Genomic DNA, 17,668 nt, shown 5'->3' with positions numbered 1-17,668 from the left:
GGAATATTGTGGCAGGATTCCAAGGAGACTCACCCTGGATCACCTTGCAGACCTGGCCCATGCTTGGTACAATCAAGGACCCACTGCACCTTACTGGCTCCTCACTTTGCATCGGGTGTTGCGGAAACCTACCTGTCAGCAGCATAGTAAATTTGGTCAAAAACTGCCTTGTCATGTTGAGATGGAAGGTAAACCTGCCCTCTGGACATGAAGTCACCATTCCATGGGACCATCCCAAGGCATGCATCTTCTAAACCCTAAAGGTAGTTTAGACTTGCAACCAGGGGAGCGATAGGCAGGGGCAGCTCATTTCAGGGAAAGCCCTTGAACCTCTCCCCAAGGCCCTTTTATCTCTCCAGTGTGCTGACAGCCACCTCTCCTATGGCTTCTGTCCTAAGCCCTTCCTTGTTTCACTGTCCACAGCTTTAATAAGTGTATTCTAAAAAAATTAAAGTGGGGGGTTGCATAATGTTTAAAAAACAATGTGTGTTTGCCTCTCAAGTACCTTCTGCTGGGGACCTGGCGCACAACCTAGCCATGTGCCCTGATTGGGAATCAAACTGGCAACCCTTTGGTTTTTGCAGACCCTCACTCAATCCACTGAGCTACACGAACCAGTGTGGTAATGGTTTTTTCAATGAAGCCAGAGTTTCAGTGTTAGATCAATTTTCTTTTAAACCCAGAGGAAGCCTAAGGGCCAGTTTCTGGGACTAAGAGTTCTGAGGAATGTTTGTTCCCTGGATGTTGTTCCAGGTGTAGGTAGCTAATTATGAAGATTTGACAGCTTTTGGTCTTTCTAAGGCTGCTGCTTTGGAATATGTAGTGAGTGGAACACTGGCAGTTTGTACTTGCTCCTGGATTTATCATCATACTTAAAAATATTTATGACTCCGCCCAAGGTAACTAACTCTCAGGGGCCTGAGGCCTAGAGAGTGTTTTCATGGTTCTATATCAAAAGTTCATTATTTCATCACTCTCTATAGACTAGAATTGAAAATCATTTTCCTGGAATAACAGTTACTTTCAGTAAATTGGAAAAATTAGAGTTAAATAAACTGGAGATTAACACCTTATGTCATAACTACCCAATGTTCTGCTTTTAAGAAGGACAGCCAAGTGAGTATAGTTGCCATTTATAAAATAAAAGTTTGGGGATATGTATACAATGAATATTTCTAACATCTTTTTAATAATCATTTCTAGATCTAATTATATCGAACTCTGCAAATGGGTATGGTATATAGATACTTTGTGTGTGTGTGTCTTTGTATAAGCTACGGGTTTTCATGTAAGAAATATTTAGCACTTTCATGGACTGTTATGCCAGGATAGTAGAATTTTAGAGTCATCAAACTTGTAATACGTGGACTTCCAGCATTTCTTGGGCATTGTCAGAGTCGGGGAGCTCATTCCATTTGTGATTACACCAGAAAATTGGTTTAAAGAAGACATACTTTTTTATTTTGGGTGTGAGACAATACATTCACCAAATTAAATGGAAGGTCAAGGACATACTGTAGACACAACTTAAGACAATTTAAAATCATAAAATGTGAGGTAGACTGACTAGTGAAACTCACCAAATTTTGGTTAAGAAATTTTACAGTAATAAAATTAACACAGGTGCCTCCTTTTCTAAAAAAATCACATAAAGCAATTGCATAAATTACAGCCAAAAAATTGAATACAACAATTCTCATTCTAATTTTAGTTTACATTCAGTATTAACCTGTGTGAACTGTCACACATGGCGAAGTTCAACAGGTCTACAGGCTAATTATTATGGAGGCCTAGAGAACACATACCACAATGTTCTAAGGAATGGCAAGGCTCAAAGCTGAACACACCAAGGTATATATTAACAAATCATGGTGTCCTGTGCTTGTGCAATTTTATCCTTAAAGGAGAAGGACCTAACATCCTCTAAAGAATTGTAAGGTGATTTTAAAAGATCCAAACCTTTTAAGATAGGCATTGAAAAGAATAGGCAGGTCAATTTAAATTGTCTATCGTTGGGGTGATGGTCTTTTGGCTTTATTCTGGTATTTCTCTTCCACAGGGTTAAATACTATTTAAAAGATTATAATCATTTGATTTTCAGAGTGCAGCCCTAACTATAATAATATGGAGTACCTGCATCTAAAGTAACTACTTTAAAAAATATTCTTCAGACTATGAAGCCATAAAGCCAGAGGAAACCCTGAGAGGCCAACGGCCCCAGGTACAACTGTTTTAGAATTATTTCAAGTATTTTATTTGCCCTATGTAGTAATATTGGAATATTGCACAAACAGTGGGTTTCTTCATCTCTATTAGGCCCTTTCAACCAAACAGGAACAACTGAAATACATTCATATCTAAATCAACTTGCTTTAAAACGTACCTCTGCCCAAAATCCTGCTGTACTAAAATTAAGGAATATTTTTAAAGCATATATAAGGCAGATCCTCTTTGAAGGACAATTAACAATGGGGTTTATAAGAATTGTTCAAAATATATTTAAAGACATATTAAGTAGCTATATTAAAACCAAGAGATTTGCAAACAATTCTCAGATTAGTACATTCCATCTTTTCACTAGCTGTAAACTTGTTATCACAAGCTAATAAAACAGGTAAATTAACACTATTCTAAGTAAATGCAGGCTTGGTAGACTGCCTCCCCCCATCCCCAGTAGTTTCAGGCCACAAATAAGATACCGCTTCAAGTAAAAATGGCCATTTTAAGTGGGGTTAAAGTAGTTCATTTGGGACAATGAGAAAAAGTCAAAAGATTGTGTGATGAGAACTGGAGTAATTTAAGAGTATACTTCAAATAGTTTGTTCTAGAACATTTTCCAAAATCTGTTTTTGATTAAAAAAATAGGGTGAGAAATTTATAGAACTTAATGCCTCCTACTATTGACACTGAACAAACACCCCTTGCTGATATTAATGAGTCAGACTTTTTAATGGAATCTTCCTTATTCCTTACAAAACAATCACCAGTTAGGATTAAGTAAACACAGTTCTGTCTTTTTCTATGGCTCATTTTTCATTTCAGCAATTTCTGTTGTCAGTGCAAGGCCCCTAAAATGTTCATTCGGTGTATCTTTAAACAAAGCTTTGCTTGAGTCCCTGAAAGGATACAAACTAGTTCCACTCTACACAGAACCTTAGCTTGACATTTCGCTTTGCTGGTGCCAACTGCTTGATTCTAACTAAATAGGGTGAGTATGGTGTGACTGCTGAAAGCTTCTTCATTGGCTCAACTACTGAGTCAGGTCCTCCTTGTATACGATTAATCACTGTTCCATATACTCATAGATGTGGTGTGCTTAGAGACTGGAAACATTTTTAAAGCATGGAAAAAGCAAAGGAATTTAAGCAAGGAGAAGCTGCTGTATACACACATGTCCTGCTCTGCATTTACTGATTTGTTTGTTCAGTTTGAATAGTAAACTTTTAACTCCTGTGGAAATTTTGCCAAAAGCTCCAATACATATAAGATTATAAATCTTAAACTAACACTGCACAGAGAAAGACAAAGCTACTTTTTTTTAAATACAAATATCTTCTACATTCTATCATTTCAGACCCCTGAGTAATACTGTACCAAAGTACAGATCTGAAGAGAAACTGAGGGTTCAGGCCTCAAACATTAATCTTCAATTAATTCCACACCAACGGTGTCTCATGTAACACATTCAGGCTGGCTAATGATGAGTCAGTTTCCCCCCTAACGTAGCGCAGTAGAAAACAATGCAAACTCCGTGTTCATTCTCCAAAGTAGATCCTCCTCAGGCTCTGTGGGCAGACCGTGCCTTAACCTTATACCTGCCTAAGGTGGAGTTAACCTGAATGTGTAGTCCTTAAATGGAACTGAAAGAGAGTGATACCCTCAAAAACCTGTATCAGATTTGGGACATTCTTTGGAGAACAGACAAATATGTTGCACTTTGCTCCACAGTGATTGTACTTTAAAGGAAAAAAAAAAACCAAATTGTTTCTGTCCTACCCCACTTAGTCATCCCTTTGCTATTTTTGGTCTTTTCAAAACCTCACACATGACGTCCAGTAAGAAAGTAAAGGGGCTTGTCGTCACTACTGTTAGCAGTTTGAAATTCATCCCGGAGGCGGAACTGCCATTCATCCTCTAGTTCTAGGCGGACAATTGTTTGGCGTAAGGAGCTTCTGTCTTGGCAGATGACACACAGGGTAGCACCTTCAGAAAAGAAAAGCAGAAGTGCATTTTAGGCTTAGGAACAGAAATAATAAAGAACTTTACCAGCTCTATAGTTATATCCCTTAAGCTGACCACATCTGAAAACCAACATATTAAGGAAATAACCTATCAGCACAGGCCTACGAACCACACGATCGTGGTTCAATTCCCAGTCAGGGCACATGCCTGGGTCGCAGGCCAGTTCCCAGCAGGGGACGCACGAGAGGCAACCATACATTGAAATTTCTCTCCCTCTCTCCTTCCCTTCCCCTCTAAAGATAAATAAATAAAATCTTAAAAAATAACCTATCAGTTCATTTTAATTGTATTGTTTATATTGTGTAAGTACTATTACAGATTTAAAAGTTTAAAAGAGTGTAAAGTGAAAAATCTCCTAATCGCACCTTCCCTTGCCTCCAGTGCTATGAGTCTCATGTGTTCCTCTCAACCTCAGTACAACTGGACTGGATTATCCTCTGCTGGGCGGGGGCTGCTCTGCTCTTGTAGGATGTTTAGCAGCATCCTCGGCTTCTACCAACTACATTGCCACCAGCAGCAGTATGACATCCTCAAATGTCTCTGGATACTGCCAAATGTCCATTGCAAAGCAGTCTCCTACTCCCCACTGCCACAGCTGGTGTGCGTGTGTGTGTATAAATAGATAATTTCACCTGTAATAAAAATTGTAGCATGTATTCTGAACCTTACTTTTTTCATTTTGTCAGGATTATTCTGGATTATTTAGGCTTGTCAGCCTAAATCTATAATTTGTTCTTCAGCAAATCTATCTCTATATAGTATGTACCTGTCATAATCAATCTGATTTTTATTAAAATTAGATTATATGAGAAGCGTTACTTCTCTTGCATTGATTCCATCCTAAAGTTAATAGTGGTAAAAACATTTAATGTCACAAATCTAGCTATTCATCCACATTCAGACTTATTTTTTTAGATTTTATTTATTTTTAGAGGGGAGAAGGAAGGAGAAAGAGGGAGAGAAACATCTATTGGTTGCCCCTGACAGGACCCCAAACTGGGGACCTGCCCACAACCCAGGCTTGTGCCCTGACCGGGAATCAAACCAGTGTCTTTTGATTTGCAGGGCAGTGCTCAGTCCACTGAGCCATGCCAAACAGGGCTCCACATTTAGCCTTACCATATCAATGACTTAATTCCTCAGTTAAAACCAAGACATTCCATTTACTAGCAAAAGATTACTGTTAAAGTGCTTTTTAAGATATAGATTTCACTTCTGCATTTTCTCCAGTGGGAACCAATAGCATTCACAAAGTACTAATGTTAATATACCTTTTAGAAACTTAAATTTCTTAAGAAGATCAGCACCAACAAAAGAGTCACAGAGGTACAAGAGGAGTCCACTGAAAAACACCCCTTCACAGTTGACATTGATGGAGTGGGGTCTGGAGCTGATGTAGCATATGGCCACCTGGAAAAATCAAGCAGGCATTTCAAAAGCAAGCAAAATGACTGCACCATAGCTGAATGCGCCAGCATCTTCCTTTTTAGCTGTTTATTTCAGGGTTAGATAAAAGAGATAAGTTTTTTATTGAAACTTAAATGGGTTGGTTATTTATGCTTTGCACCTCTTTAGTATGCCAAATTTTAACCTACTTAAAGCTTCTTGTTTATTTCTCATAATAAAGGATGGTTATGAAAGAATTAGTTATAAGAAACAAAATAAGCCCCTCAAAACTATAGTTGAATAATTAAAATAAAAAAATTAAGCCCCTCCAAGAGTCTTTACAAAATTTAAAAAACCTTCCAGAAAAAAAGCATACTGAAGAAAGATGAAATGTTTAGATTACCTTATTAATAAGAATAAAAATTTTAAATCAGCTTTTCATGTACATAAATTTTCAATTGGATAGAAGCTTCAAACCAAGAATTTAAATTTTAGCTCTATATGGCTTCTGTGTATAGAAAAGAACTTTACAAGAATTTAGGTAAGTATAAGATCATTCAGAGAACTTGAGAACAACAGAATGAATGGCTTGAAATCTGGGCCAGAACTGGGCTTGGGTTCAAATACTGGTTCCTCTGTTTAGCGGCTGTGTGAGCAGTTGTCCTCCTTCCTTTCTCCGTACCTCGTCTTTCTCTGTAGAGATAATAGTAGTACCTGATTCACAGGACTATTTTGTCAGTTAATTAGTATAAACACTTTCTAAGTATTCAGTAGATGTTAGATGCTGTGAGTGGTGGCAGCATTGAGATTTTGTTGTCCAACATCTGGGGCCCTGGATCCTGGATGGAGGAATTGGGAACCTGGGCTAAACATGTACCTTACACAGATACCATGAAAGGCATTGTTACATCTGATGTAATAATGTTAGGTTCCTTCTACTTCTAAAATTCTACAATCCACAGTGTAGAGTGTAAGAATGTGAAACATTTATACTTGATCTTAAAAATCAAGTTTCCAAAATTGAATACAATTGGAATTCAGTCTTAAGAGATTGTCAAGACATTCAGAGAAAAAAGAGTCAAGACAGAAATGTAATATACCAAAATGTTATTTTTCCTATTCTGATTTCATTTTTTAATTTATACTTTTATTTTAAATTATTTATAAGGAAGATATGGTATTAAATAAAAAAATAGAATATTTAATAAACAATGCTAATAATCATAAGAGAAAGCTTAGTGGCAGGAGCCCTTAAAGTCTTGAAGTGTCTTAGTGCTCAGAAGCCTAAAGACACAAGTTTCAACTCTAAAAAACTAAAACAGATGGACAACTTGAGACACAGAGAGAGAGGAGAAAGAATAAAAAGTAAGGAAATCATGGAAAAGAAAGAAGTCCAGGAGTGGAAATGAGAGCTGTAAAGGTCTCGTGATACCCTAAATTGCTCAGCCATCATTGAGCTCCTCTTATGTGCCCAAAACACTGGCTAAGGCATAGTGGGCCTCAAAAGAACTCAGTCTTGGGGAGAAACATCATCACATGATTAAAATATCACCTGATCTTATGATAGGGAGGAGCAAGCAACTGTTTCTGCCCAGATGAGATAGGTTTCTCAGTGGAGCTGAGCTCTGAACACAGCATTGAGTGTTCACTGGCTTGTTGTGGAGAGGTGGAATAGGTATGGGGAGCGATCAGTGCTATATCTTGTTTGAGCCTTTGCATAAATGAGTCTGGCACAGGCTCCTTTTTCTCTCCACTTAAGCTTTCAAATGGGAGCTAAAATGGGAAAGAAATGGAAGGAGGCAGGTAAAGCACAGTACTTAGCCCACTCCCTCTTTACCTCTGGTCCAAAGTTAAGGTAGCAGTCAACAGCTAACACAGGACTCTTGAAGTTACGGATGGCTTTGGGGAAGAGTTTGTGTGAGGCGTGCTGCAGGAACTTCTCCAGGAGAAACTGTGCAGGGGCTGCCAGTAATGTGTGTTCGCTGTCAGGAGCACAGACATACTGAAGGGGCAAGATGGGTGCTAAGCTCTCTGACACCTGAAATCAGAGCCAAGGTTGTCATGGGAAATGTGTCTGTCACTGGATGAAACAGGCAAGGAAACAATGCACTGCGTCCCCCAAGTCCCCTAATACTAGCAGTACACAAGTGACAAATGTTAGGCTCAAATGTAAGCCTGTCATTAGTGGTTTCTGAAATTTTTTTCACCTAGTACAGAACAGTACTGTCAGATGTAACATAATTTACACACAGCAAGAACAGCAGTCAGTGGAAAACAGGCTTCGGTGAAAATTACTGCATTTAGCAAGTACATCGTGAGGACCAATATCATGCCTTTTACAGTGCTCTGGATGTGGATGGGATAAATCCCAACACAACCGGGGAAAAACTAAAGATGCTTAAGCTCCCCTGGGGAGTCCATATGTTGTAAATGATTAGATACCAGCAAATCTTTTAAACAGAAAAGGTCAGCCCATGGAATTCACACCCTTTATAGGTTTTGATCTGTTACTTTTTCTTTTTCAAAATCTTTTTTAAATTTTCAATTACAGTTGATGTACAAAATTATTAGTTTTAGGGGTACACTCCAGTGAATAGATATATAACTTACTAAGTGGTCATCCTGATAAATCTCATACCCATGACACCATGCACAGTTATTAGAATATTATTGACTATAGTCCCTATGTTGTACTTTACATCCCATGACCACTCCACAACACTGTACTTCTTAGTCCCTGCACCTTTTTCACTCATCTTCCCAACCTCCTCCCATCTGGAAACTATCAAAATGTTTTCTGTATCTATGAGTCTATTTCCGTTTTGCTTCTTTATTTGATTTTGTTTTTGGATTCAATTATTGATAGATATTTATTTAATCCAATTTTATTCATAAATTTTATTTTTTCCCTTTTTAAAGAAGACCTTTGTAACATTATGTGTAACATTTCACGTAATACTGGTGTAGTGATGATGAACTCCTTTAGCTTTTTCTTGTCTGGGAAGCTCTTTATTTGTCCTTCCATTCTAAATGATAGCTTTGCTGGGTAGAGTAATCTTGTTGTGAGTCCTTGATTTTCATCACTTTGAATACTTCTTGCCACTCCCTCCTGGCCTGCAAGGAATCTGTTGGGAAGTCCAGCTGATAGTCTTATGGGAGCTCCCTGTAGGTAACAAAACTGCTTTTCTCTTGCTGCTTTTAAAATTCTCTGTCTTTATTTAACCTTTGGCATTTTAATTTATATGGCTTGGTGTGGGCCTGTTTGGGTTAATCTTGATTGGGACTTGCGTGTCTATTTCCTTCACTAAATTAGGGAAGTTTTTTGATATTTTTCAGATACATTTTCAATTTCTGTCTCTTTCCTCCTTTTGACAATTCCACGATGCGAATGTTGGTATACCTGAAGGTGTCCCAGAAGCTCCTTACACTATCTCCATTTTTTTGGATTCTTTTTTCCTTTTTGCTGCTCTGATTGTTTTCAGCTTTCTGATCCTCCAAACCCCTGATTTGATGCTATGGTCCATCTACTCCACTTTTGAGTCCCTATAATGGGTTCTTCATCTCAGTTAATGCACAGGTGGCAAACACAAGGCCCTTGGGCCAAACCCAGCCCTCCACCTTGTTTTATCCCGCCTGCACCTTGTTTCTACCTGGCGGCAGGGCCAAGCTCCTTGCCCCTAGTTAAGGAGTAGTTACATTTATACAGTCCTAAAATTACATTTGGCCCTTTGAAGCTAACTGCGAGGTTGATGTGGCCCCTGGTGAAAGTGAATTTCACACCCCTGAGTTAATGTACCTTTCATTGCTGACTGGTTTCTTTTTATGTTTTCCAGGTATATTTTTATGTTTCCCATCTCTTTGTTTAAGTTCTAACTTCATCTACCACTCCCCTAAGTTCATCAAGCAACTTATACCCAGTGTTTTGCACTCTGCGTCTGGTAGATTATCTTCATTTTGTTTAGTTCTTTCTCTGGAGTTTTGTTCTGTTCTTTCATTTGGAACACATTTCTTCTCACTTTGGCAGCCTCTCTGTGTTGTTTTTATGTAGAGCTGCTACATCTCCCAGGTTTGGTAGAGTGGCCTGATGTGGTAGGTGTCCTGTAGGGTCCGGTGGTATAGCCTCCCTGATAACCCAAGCTGGGCACTCCAGGTGTGACCCACTGTGGGTGTGCACTGTGTGAATCCTCCTGTTGTAGTTGAGCCTTGATTGCTGTTGGCACATCAATCAAGGATGGATTTACCCACAGGCTGATCAGCTGCAAGGACCGGTTGTGACGACTGTGGTACTCAGTGGGTACCACAACCACCATGGAGAAGCAGTTGTGTAGAAGCCCACCTCAAAGAGCAGGACTTACTACAACTGGGTTGTGGTACCCACTGAGTCAGCACCTTGGATGTATCATTTGCGGAGGTGGTTGGGTGGTGCTTTGATGTGGTCTGAACCTGTCCACTGGGTGCACTAGCTCTAGCCAAAGTCAGCAACCATCTGTGTTCTGCCTGGGGCTACCTGACATGAGCTACCAAGCAATCTGGAGATCTCTGCTACTTGTGCTGAGCTTGGAAGTGCCCAGGACAGGCCAAGCTGTGAATCAAGTTCAGCTGCTGCTAGGGCCAGTTAACAAGAGGTATGAAGCACACTGAAGCCAAATGCTGCTTTTTTGAGAGATTTTTAGGAAAGTCTGAAGCATGATCTGAGACAGGCCACACTATGCAAAAGCCACTAGAAACAGCTTGGAGGTGGGGTGGCTATAAGTTGGGCGGGGCAAGGTCTGAGGATATCACCAGGGTGGAGCAAACAGTGTGGGCTGGGTTGATGGAAAGATTCAGCTATAGGGACGGGGGAAGCCTCAGAAAAGGAACAATGTCCTCTGCCAGCACTTCTGTCAGAAAGTTGTCCCCCCAGCTCTCACCCTGATGCCAGACAATTCAGTTCCTCCCTGTATGCCCCTGGTTTCTTTTAAGCTGCTGCTCCAGTGCTGGAGCTCAGAGGGAGCGAGTCAGAGTAATCCATGTGTGAACCTTTAAGAGGAACTGCCTGGGACTCCAGAAGCCCCGTGTCTCCCTCAGCCATATCCCTCCTGTTTTTCACAGCCAAAAGTTATGAGGACTTTTCTTCTTGGCACTGAAACTCTGGGCTGGGGGCCCTGGTGCTGGGCTGGGACCCCTCACTCCTCAGTGGGGGCCTCCACAGCTGAGCTAGCCCTCTCAGTTTTTATCTACCACACCTAAGTGTGGGACCAGCCCATTCTGTGCCTCCACCTCTCCTTGCCAGTCTCGATGTGGCTTCTTCTTCAAATCACTAGTTGTAGGACTTCCATTCAGCTAGATTTCAGGTGGTTCTGAATGATGGCTGTTTTGTAGTTCAGTTGTAATTTTTTGTGGTGCTGGGAGGACTCGCGTACTGCATTTACCTATGCTACCATCTTGATCAGAGTCTCTGAACTGTTATATTTTGATAAGCATCTTGATTTATATTTCTCATGTATTATATAAAGAATATAAAAATGTTCACTTTGTCAGTTTAAGAATACAGAATGTTAAGTTTGAAACTGAACCTTTGATGGAATTGTTAAACCTTAAATCAAAATTTTATGTCTTGCTATAGCTGTGTTCTCAGTGAGGGAAATGAGACTGCAAATTTGGCAAGAAGGACCGACTTCTCTGTGTTGCCCCACTTTCTAATCAAGCAGCAAGTGCTTAATGCCAGTATATAACAAAGGTATTAATTAGAAATTATTGTCGTAATTTCAACAGTAGAATCAAGCTTGCAAACTTACCATGATCTTTGGTTTAATGATAAAGTCCCTTTGCCCTCCAACCTGAATGTGTTTCTTCATGAGACTGAAGTTATTAAAGCGGCAGATGAGCAGGCCACTGCTGTTTGTTCTCAGGTTAAAGTCAATGTCTTCACAGAAATACCTAAATCATAATCAGATCTCAACCTGTAACATCTCAACCATGATAATTACACACAGAGAAATAAATGTGTGGAAGATGTTAGGAGACAGCCACACAGAATTAACCTTGTCATGGAGCTGGCCCTCTGAACACTGGCCTATGTGAGCCCACTGATTTGGGTATTACAGCCATTAAATGAAGGAGGAGTGAGGTGACTTTGGTCCCAGACTTCCCACAGGGCTGTGCACAGGGCCATAGGCATTCCTGAACTGAACTGGACTGTGCATTCTGTATGTTCTTGCAAGACAGGAGTGCATAGGTGCTCTCAGTTTTTAAATCTTGGCTGCAAAAGGGATGAAGCATCTATCACATTTAAGACAAATGAAATAGTTACAGAATACAACCTTGTATTCTACTAGCAGCAAGGTTGGGGATTGACATAGGAGAGACTTTATGGTCCCTGGCATGGACATAATTTATTCAGGAGGCAAGGCCAAGATTAGCCTGTTCATTTCCATCTTCTGGCTTTTCTTTAGAGCACAGGTGGCAAACACGGGCCTGTGGGCCAAACCCAGCCCTCCACCTTGTTTTATCTGGCCCGGCTCCTTGTTTCTACCCAGCAGCCACGCCAAGCTCCTTGCTCCTAGTTAAGGAGTAGTTACATTTATATAGTCCTAAAATTACATTTGTTCCTTTGAAGGCAACCTCGAGGTTGATGTGGCCCCTGGTGAAAATGAGTTTGACAGCGCTGCTTTAGAGGATCCAGACCTCAGGGTCTTACTAATATTTGGGAAAGTGAATACCTTTGGAGTTTTGAGGATGAATGAAGAATTAACCTTCAGTGAGTTTATGGGTCCATATATTGATTGGTGTTGATTCAACAATTTTTGTCCCTGTTTTATTTTTTGTTGAATAATGAGATTGTCAAAATATGTTTTTAAGCACTTTATATTGTAACACCTTTTAAAAGTCTGAGTTTGAAGAATGATGAAGGGACACTTTGGGCCTTCTGATTCCCTCACTTTCTCCTTGTCCACACAGAGAATCTCAGTTTTCAGTTAAAGACAGAAACAGGCCCTGGCTAGTGTGGCTCAGTGGATTGAGTGCTGGCCTGCAAGCCAAAGGTTGCTGGTTTGATTCCCAGTCAGGGCACATGCCTGGGTTGTGGGCAAGGTCTCCAGTAGGGGGCACACCAGAGGCACATTGATGTTTCTCTCCCTCTTCCCTCTCTTCCCTTCTCTAAAAACAAACAAATAAGATCTTTAAACAAATAGAGACAGAAGCAGGAGTAAAAGACATTACAGAGGATAGAGCTGGGCAGAAACAATGACTAGGATTACTTGCCCCCAGGAGGACTGACTTACCTGTTGAAGTCATACTGCACATTCTGAGTCAAGTCTATGTTGAGGAGAATGAAGTCATGCACATGGCGCCTAGAGAATGGGGCCTTCAGACTCTGTGAAGTCAGCTTGCTGCTCCATTTCTGTATACCCAGGATTGCATAGTGGATGATTTTTGGTGTTGCCTCAATGTGCTGTAAGACACTCTTCAAGGACACATTCTTACTGGAAACTCCTGCTTCTATGGGCTGGCTACGAAATGTAAAGTTAGTTTAGAGAAGATATCAATAACTATTACTGATGATAGGTCATTTATGAAGGGCCAATACTACTATACAGTATTAACATCTGTAAGATATAATTAGCTTATTTACTTCCTATTAGCCTGGGATGGAGGAGTGTGTCGGGCCCACTTTTCATGCTGCCCACACTGCTAACTTGAGGAAGCTGCCTTCTAGGGCTGGGACTTGTCACTTTAAGGCTAGCAAAGAAATCCAACCCTTGTTTCGAAGTGAATAACTAGCAGGGAGTTACCAGAGAGGCAGTCAGAGGTTAGAAGAATACAAGTATACTTCCCAGTTCTGGTAATTATGGTATAATAAAGAAATATATTAGAACTTCACTGGCTTTAAATCCACAGTGGAAACAAGGACACAAAATCACAATGTTTGAGTTGGAAGGGCCTGGAGATCTGGCTCAATGTTTCAATGAGGGCGTTATTGACATTTTGGGGCCATTTCTAATGTTGTAATTTTCCAGTTTTCATATTCCCTGTTTCTCATTGAATCCTCACCACTGCCCCAGGAGGAAAACCACTGATTTGGGCCCAGCCATAATTTTACAGGTGATGCAATTGAGACAGGTGAAACCACTTTTCCTTTGCATCCAGGTAACATAGCAGAGCTGGGCTAAACAGACTTTTATAGCTAACCAAAACTATGATCCAGAAATGGCCCAGGAATTTAATGGCATACGAAATGTCTAAATTTAAAAAAATGTCCTACTGATGGTCTCATGGAAGAAGATCTTTCTGCTCTGGAGAGCTACAGGTCTCATTTATTTCCATGCACAAATACAGCCCAGGGAAGTATCTTCTCAACACCATGTGTCATACTCCCCTAGACCTGCTTGGGAAGTACCACTACCTGCTCTGCTCCTGAACGCTGTGAATGTTCCACAGGACACACGAGTCGTCCATCACAACAATGAAAGGCCAGACACACTGGCGTTTAATTCCCAGTTCTTCCAGGCGGTTCCTCTCCAGTTCCAGGTTGTGATATGACAGCTCCTTAATGAGAAACCTTGCAGCACCTGGAAGGCAACATAACCCACAGCTGCAAATCCCTCACTCACACTTGCCGCAGCCCCACAGACGGCTCCATCCTCTCTCCCTGCAGGCATGCCTGTTCACATGGCAACTGGTGTCAACTAAATGTCCAGGGCAAACTTTAGTGTGGATAAGTCTCAGGAGGAAGTCTTTCACCAGAGATTCACTTTAGTAGGTCTGATGAGGGGACAGAAACCAGAGATGTCTTTGGGAATACAGATGATTCATGAACTACACTTTGAGGAATACTGCAAGAATCCAGTTTCCTTGATAGGACAAAGGATTCCAGGTGCAGGAAACTCTTATTACTGGTTAGTTCCTTAAAGCCATAATAAGAAGTTCTCTCAGTCTCAGAAGTAGCCTTTCACTAGGGAGGAGGAGCCAGGGCTGCAATAAATGGGTCTGCCACTTACACTAAGGTGTCCCTTTTAGGAAACTGGCAGCAGCATCGTCTCTGAAAATGATTCTGGACACTGGCAAAATCTACCTTCTGAGAGCATGAGTGTAATAGTTTGCATTCTCAACATATAGCAAGGATCGTATATTAAAAGCCCATAGGTAACACCATACTCAGTGGTGAAAGACTGAAAGCTTTTCCTCCAAGATCAAGAATAAGAAAAGGAACCAGGGCTGCAAGGAATCAGGATTCACACCTGACTGGTGTGGTTCAGTGGATTGTGTGCTGGCCTGTGAACCAAAGGGTTGCAGGTTCGATTCCCAGGCAGGGCACATGCCTGGGTTGCAGGCAAGGTCCCCAGTGGTGGTGGGGGGGCATGCAAAAAGCAACCACACATTGATACTTCTCTCCCTCTCTCTAAAAATAAATACAATTTTTTTAAAGAATAAGATAAGGATGCCCACTGTTATCACTTCCATTTAACATGGTCCTGGAAATCATAGAGCAATTAGGCAAAAAGAAATAAATGGTATCCAAGTTAGAAAGGAAGAAGTAGAAGTATTTCTGCAGGCAACAGGATCTTCTATGCAGAAAACCCTAAGGACACCACACACACAAAGCTGTTAGAAGTAAAGTGAATCAGCAGATACAAAATCACTCAAAAGTCAGTTGTGTTTCTATAACAATCTAAAGGAGAAATTAAGAAAATTCCAACAACAGATTGGAATTGATGATCCATTTACAACAGATCAAAAAAAGGTTATTAAAATAAATGTTTAACTATTAACATTGCAGAAAGAAATTACTGTATTTTTCAGACTATAAGATGCACCCCCAACCCCAATTTGGGAGGAATAATGGTTGTTGATGCTGCTATTGAGTTCTGATTACTCTTACATTGGTGAAATATTATGTTATTTATGTTATTAAGTATTTTACCACATTTTTTGCTTCAAAAAGTTTTTTCATATTTTCCTCCTCTAAAACCTAAGGGTACCTTATGGTCTGAAAAATAGGGTAATGAAGATGAAAATAGATGGAAAGACATCCTATATTCATGGATTAGAAGATGTAATATTGTGGGGTTTTTTAAAAAGATTTATTTATTTTTTTGCCCTGGCTGGTGTAGCTCAGTGGATTGAGCGCGGGCCTGCGACCCAGATGATCGCGGTTTGATTCCCAGTCAGGGCACATGCCTGGGTTGCAGGCCGGTTCCCTGCAGGCCAACTCCCAGCAGGGGATGCACGAAAGGCAACCATACATTGATATTTCTCTCCCTCTCTCCTTCCCTTCCCCTCTAAAGATAAATAAATAAAATCTTTAAAAAAAAAGATTTATTTATTTTTAGGGACAGGGGATGAGAGGGAGAAAGAGAGGGAGAGAAACATCAATGCATGGTTGCCTCCTGCACACCCCCTACTGGGGACCTAGCCTGCAATCCAGGCACGTGCCCTGACTGGGAGTCGAACCAGTAATCCTTTGGTTTGCAGGCCTTCACTCAATCCACTGAGCTACACCAGCCAGGGAGGAAGACATAATATTGTTAATATGTCAATATTACCCAAAGCAACCTACAGATTTAATGAAATCCCTTTTGAAATCTCAATTGGTTTTTTTTTCAGAAATAGGAAAGCTCATCTTTAAATTTATATGGAATCTCAAGGGACTCTGAATAGCCAAAATAACCTTGAAAGAGAACAAAGTTGGAGGTCTCTTGCTGATTTCAAACATATTACAAAACCATGATAATCAAATCAATGTGATAGTGACATGAAGACAGATATATAAACAAATGGAATAAAACTGCTGAGCCCAGCACTGTATTCTTACATATATGGTCAAATGATTTTTGACAAAAGCATCAGTGGGAAAATAACAATCTCCTCCACAAATGTCTTTGGAAAGCTGGATACCCACATGCAGAGGAATGAAGTTGGACTTTTCCTCACATTACATAAAAAAATTAAAGTGGCCCTGGTTGGTGTAGCTCAATGATGTTGCTCTCTCATTCTTTCTCCCTCCCTTCCCTTTTCTCTGAGAATGAATAAATGAATAAAGATTTTAAATCTTTTAAAATCTTGGTCAAAGATCTAACTGCCAGAGCCAAATCTATAAAGCTCTTAGAAGAAAACAGAGGAAAAGCTTGTGACATTGGACCTGGCAATGATTTCTTGGCTGTGACACCAAAAACACAGGCAAGAAAAGAAAAAACAGAAAACCAGACTATGTAAAAATTTGAAACTTTGGTGCAAAGGACACAACCATGAAAAGGCAAATGGGGAGAAAATATTTACAAACCATGTATCTCATGAGGGGTTGATATTTAGAATATATAAAGAACAAGTCAACAATAAAAAAAAAACCTGATTAAAAACTAGGCAAAGCACTTGAAAGATTTTCCAAAGAAAATACACAAAAGGCCGAAACACACAAGAAAAGATATATAACATCACTAATCCTTAGGGAAATGCAAATCATATCCCAGTAAGATACATCTGACACCCATTAGAATGGCTATTATTTAAAAAAAAGTGTTGGTTAGGATATGAAAAACCTAGAATCATTTTGCACTATTGGTAGGAGTATAAAATTATACAGCCTTTATGGAAAACATTCCTTAAAAAATTAAAGATGGAATTTTTATATGATTCGTCAATTCCACATCCGGGTACATCCAAAAGTATTGAAAACAGTCTTGAAAAGATATTTGTAGACCCTTGTTCATACCAGCATATTCACAATAGGCAAAAGGTGAAGATCAATCCAAGTGTCCAGTGATGGATGAATGGATCAAGAAAATGTGTGATATATAGTGGGATATTATTCAGCCTTCAAAAGGAATTAGTGGTACTGAGATTACTTTTGCTGGATGAAGAGAGAGTTCTGGTTGAACAACAATGTGAGTCTATCGAAAACTGCTCATCGGTGAAGGACAAAGCCAGCACCACTTGCTATGGTGGCATCATTTGCCGAGCAGGCCTGTGACCTTGTTAAACACGACTGGAAATTACTGAAAGCAAGAACAGAACCAACCTCTCCCTACAGCCACAGACGGAAGATAATGTTTCAACAAAGGGC

The 17,668-nt window shown here is 40.2% G+C and overlaps 1 protein-coding gene across 1 annotated transcript in view; it reads right to left on the bottom strand.

Annotated features, from left to right (window-relative positions):
* Positions 1–1,176: 1,176 nt before the first annotated feature.
* GREB1L (GREB1 like retinoic acid receptor coactivator) overlaps positions 1,177–17,668 on the bottom strand; it is a 282,213-nt gene continuing 265,721 nt past the window's right edge. The window contains exons 30-35 of the mRNA XM_037031689.1: positions 14,012–14,177; positions 12,891–13,118; positions 11,406–11,547; positions 7,466–7,666; positions 5,514–5,652; positions 1,177–4,203 (exon numbers count right to left, since the gene is read on the bottom strand). Of these exons, the coding sequence (XP_036887584.1) occupies positions 4,040–4,203; positions 5,514–5,652; positions 7,466–7,666; positions 11,406–11,547; positions 12,891–13,118; positions 14,012–14,177 (1,040 nt within the window). The 3' untranslated portion in view covers positions 1,177–4,039. The remainder of the gene's footprint in view (positions 4,204–5,513; positions 5,653–7,465; positions 7,667–11,405; positions 11,548–12,890; positions 13,119–14,011; positions 14,178–17,668) is intronic.

This window comes from Sturnira hondurensis, unplaced genomic scaffold (genome assembly GCF_014824575.4).
Source record: "Sturnira hondurensis isolate 20B ecotype Veracruz unplaced genomic scaffold, ASM1482457v3 Scaffold0001872, whole genome shotgun sequence".
NCBI lineage: Eukaryota > Metazoa > Chordata > Mammalia > Chiroptera > Phyllostomidae > Sturnira > Sturnira hondurensis.
The sequence above is the reverse complement of the archived record's forward strand: the minus strand, read 5'-3'. Positions and strand labels throughout refer to the sequence as shown.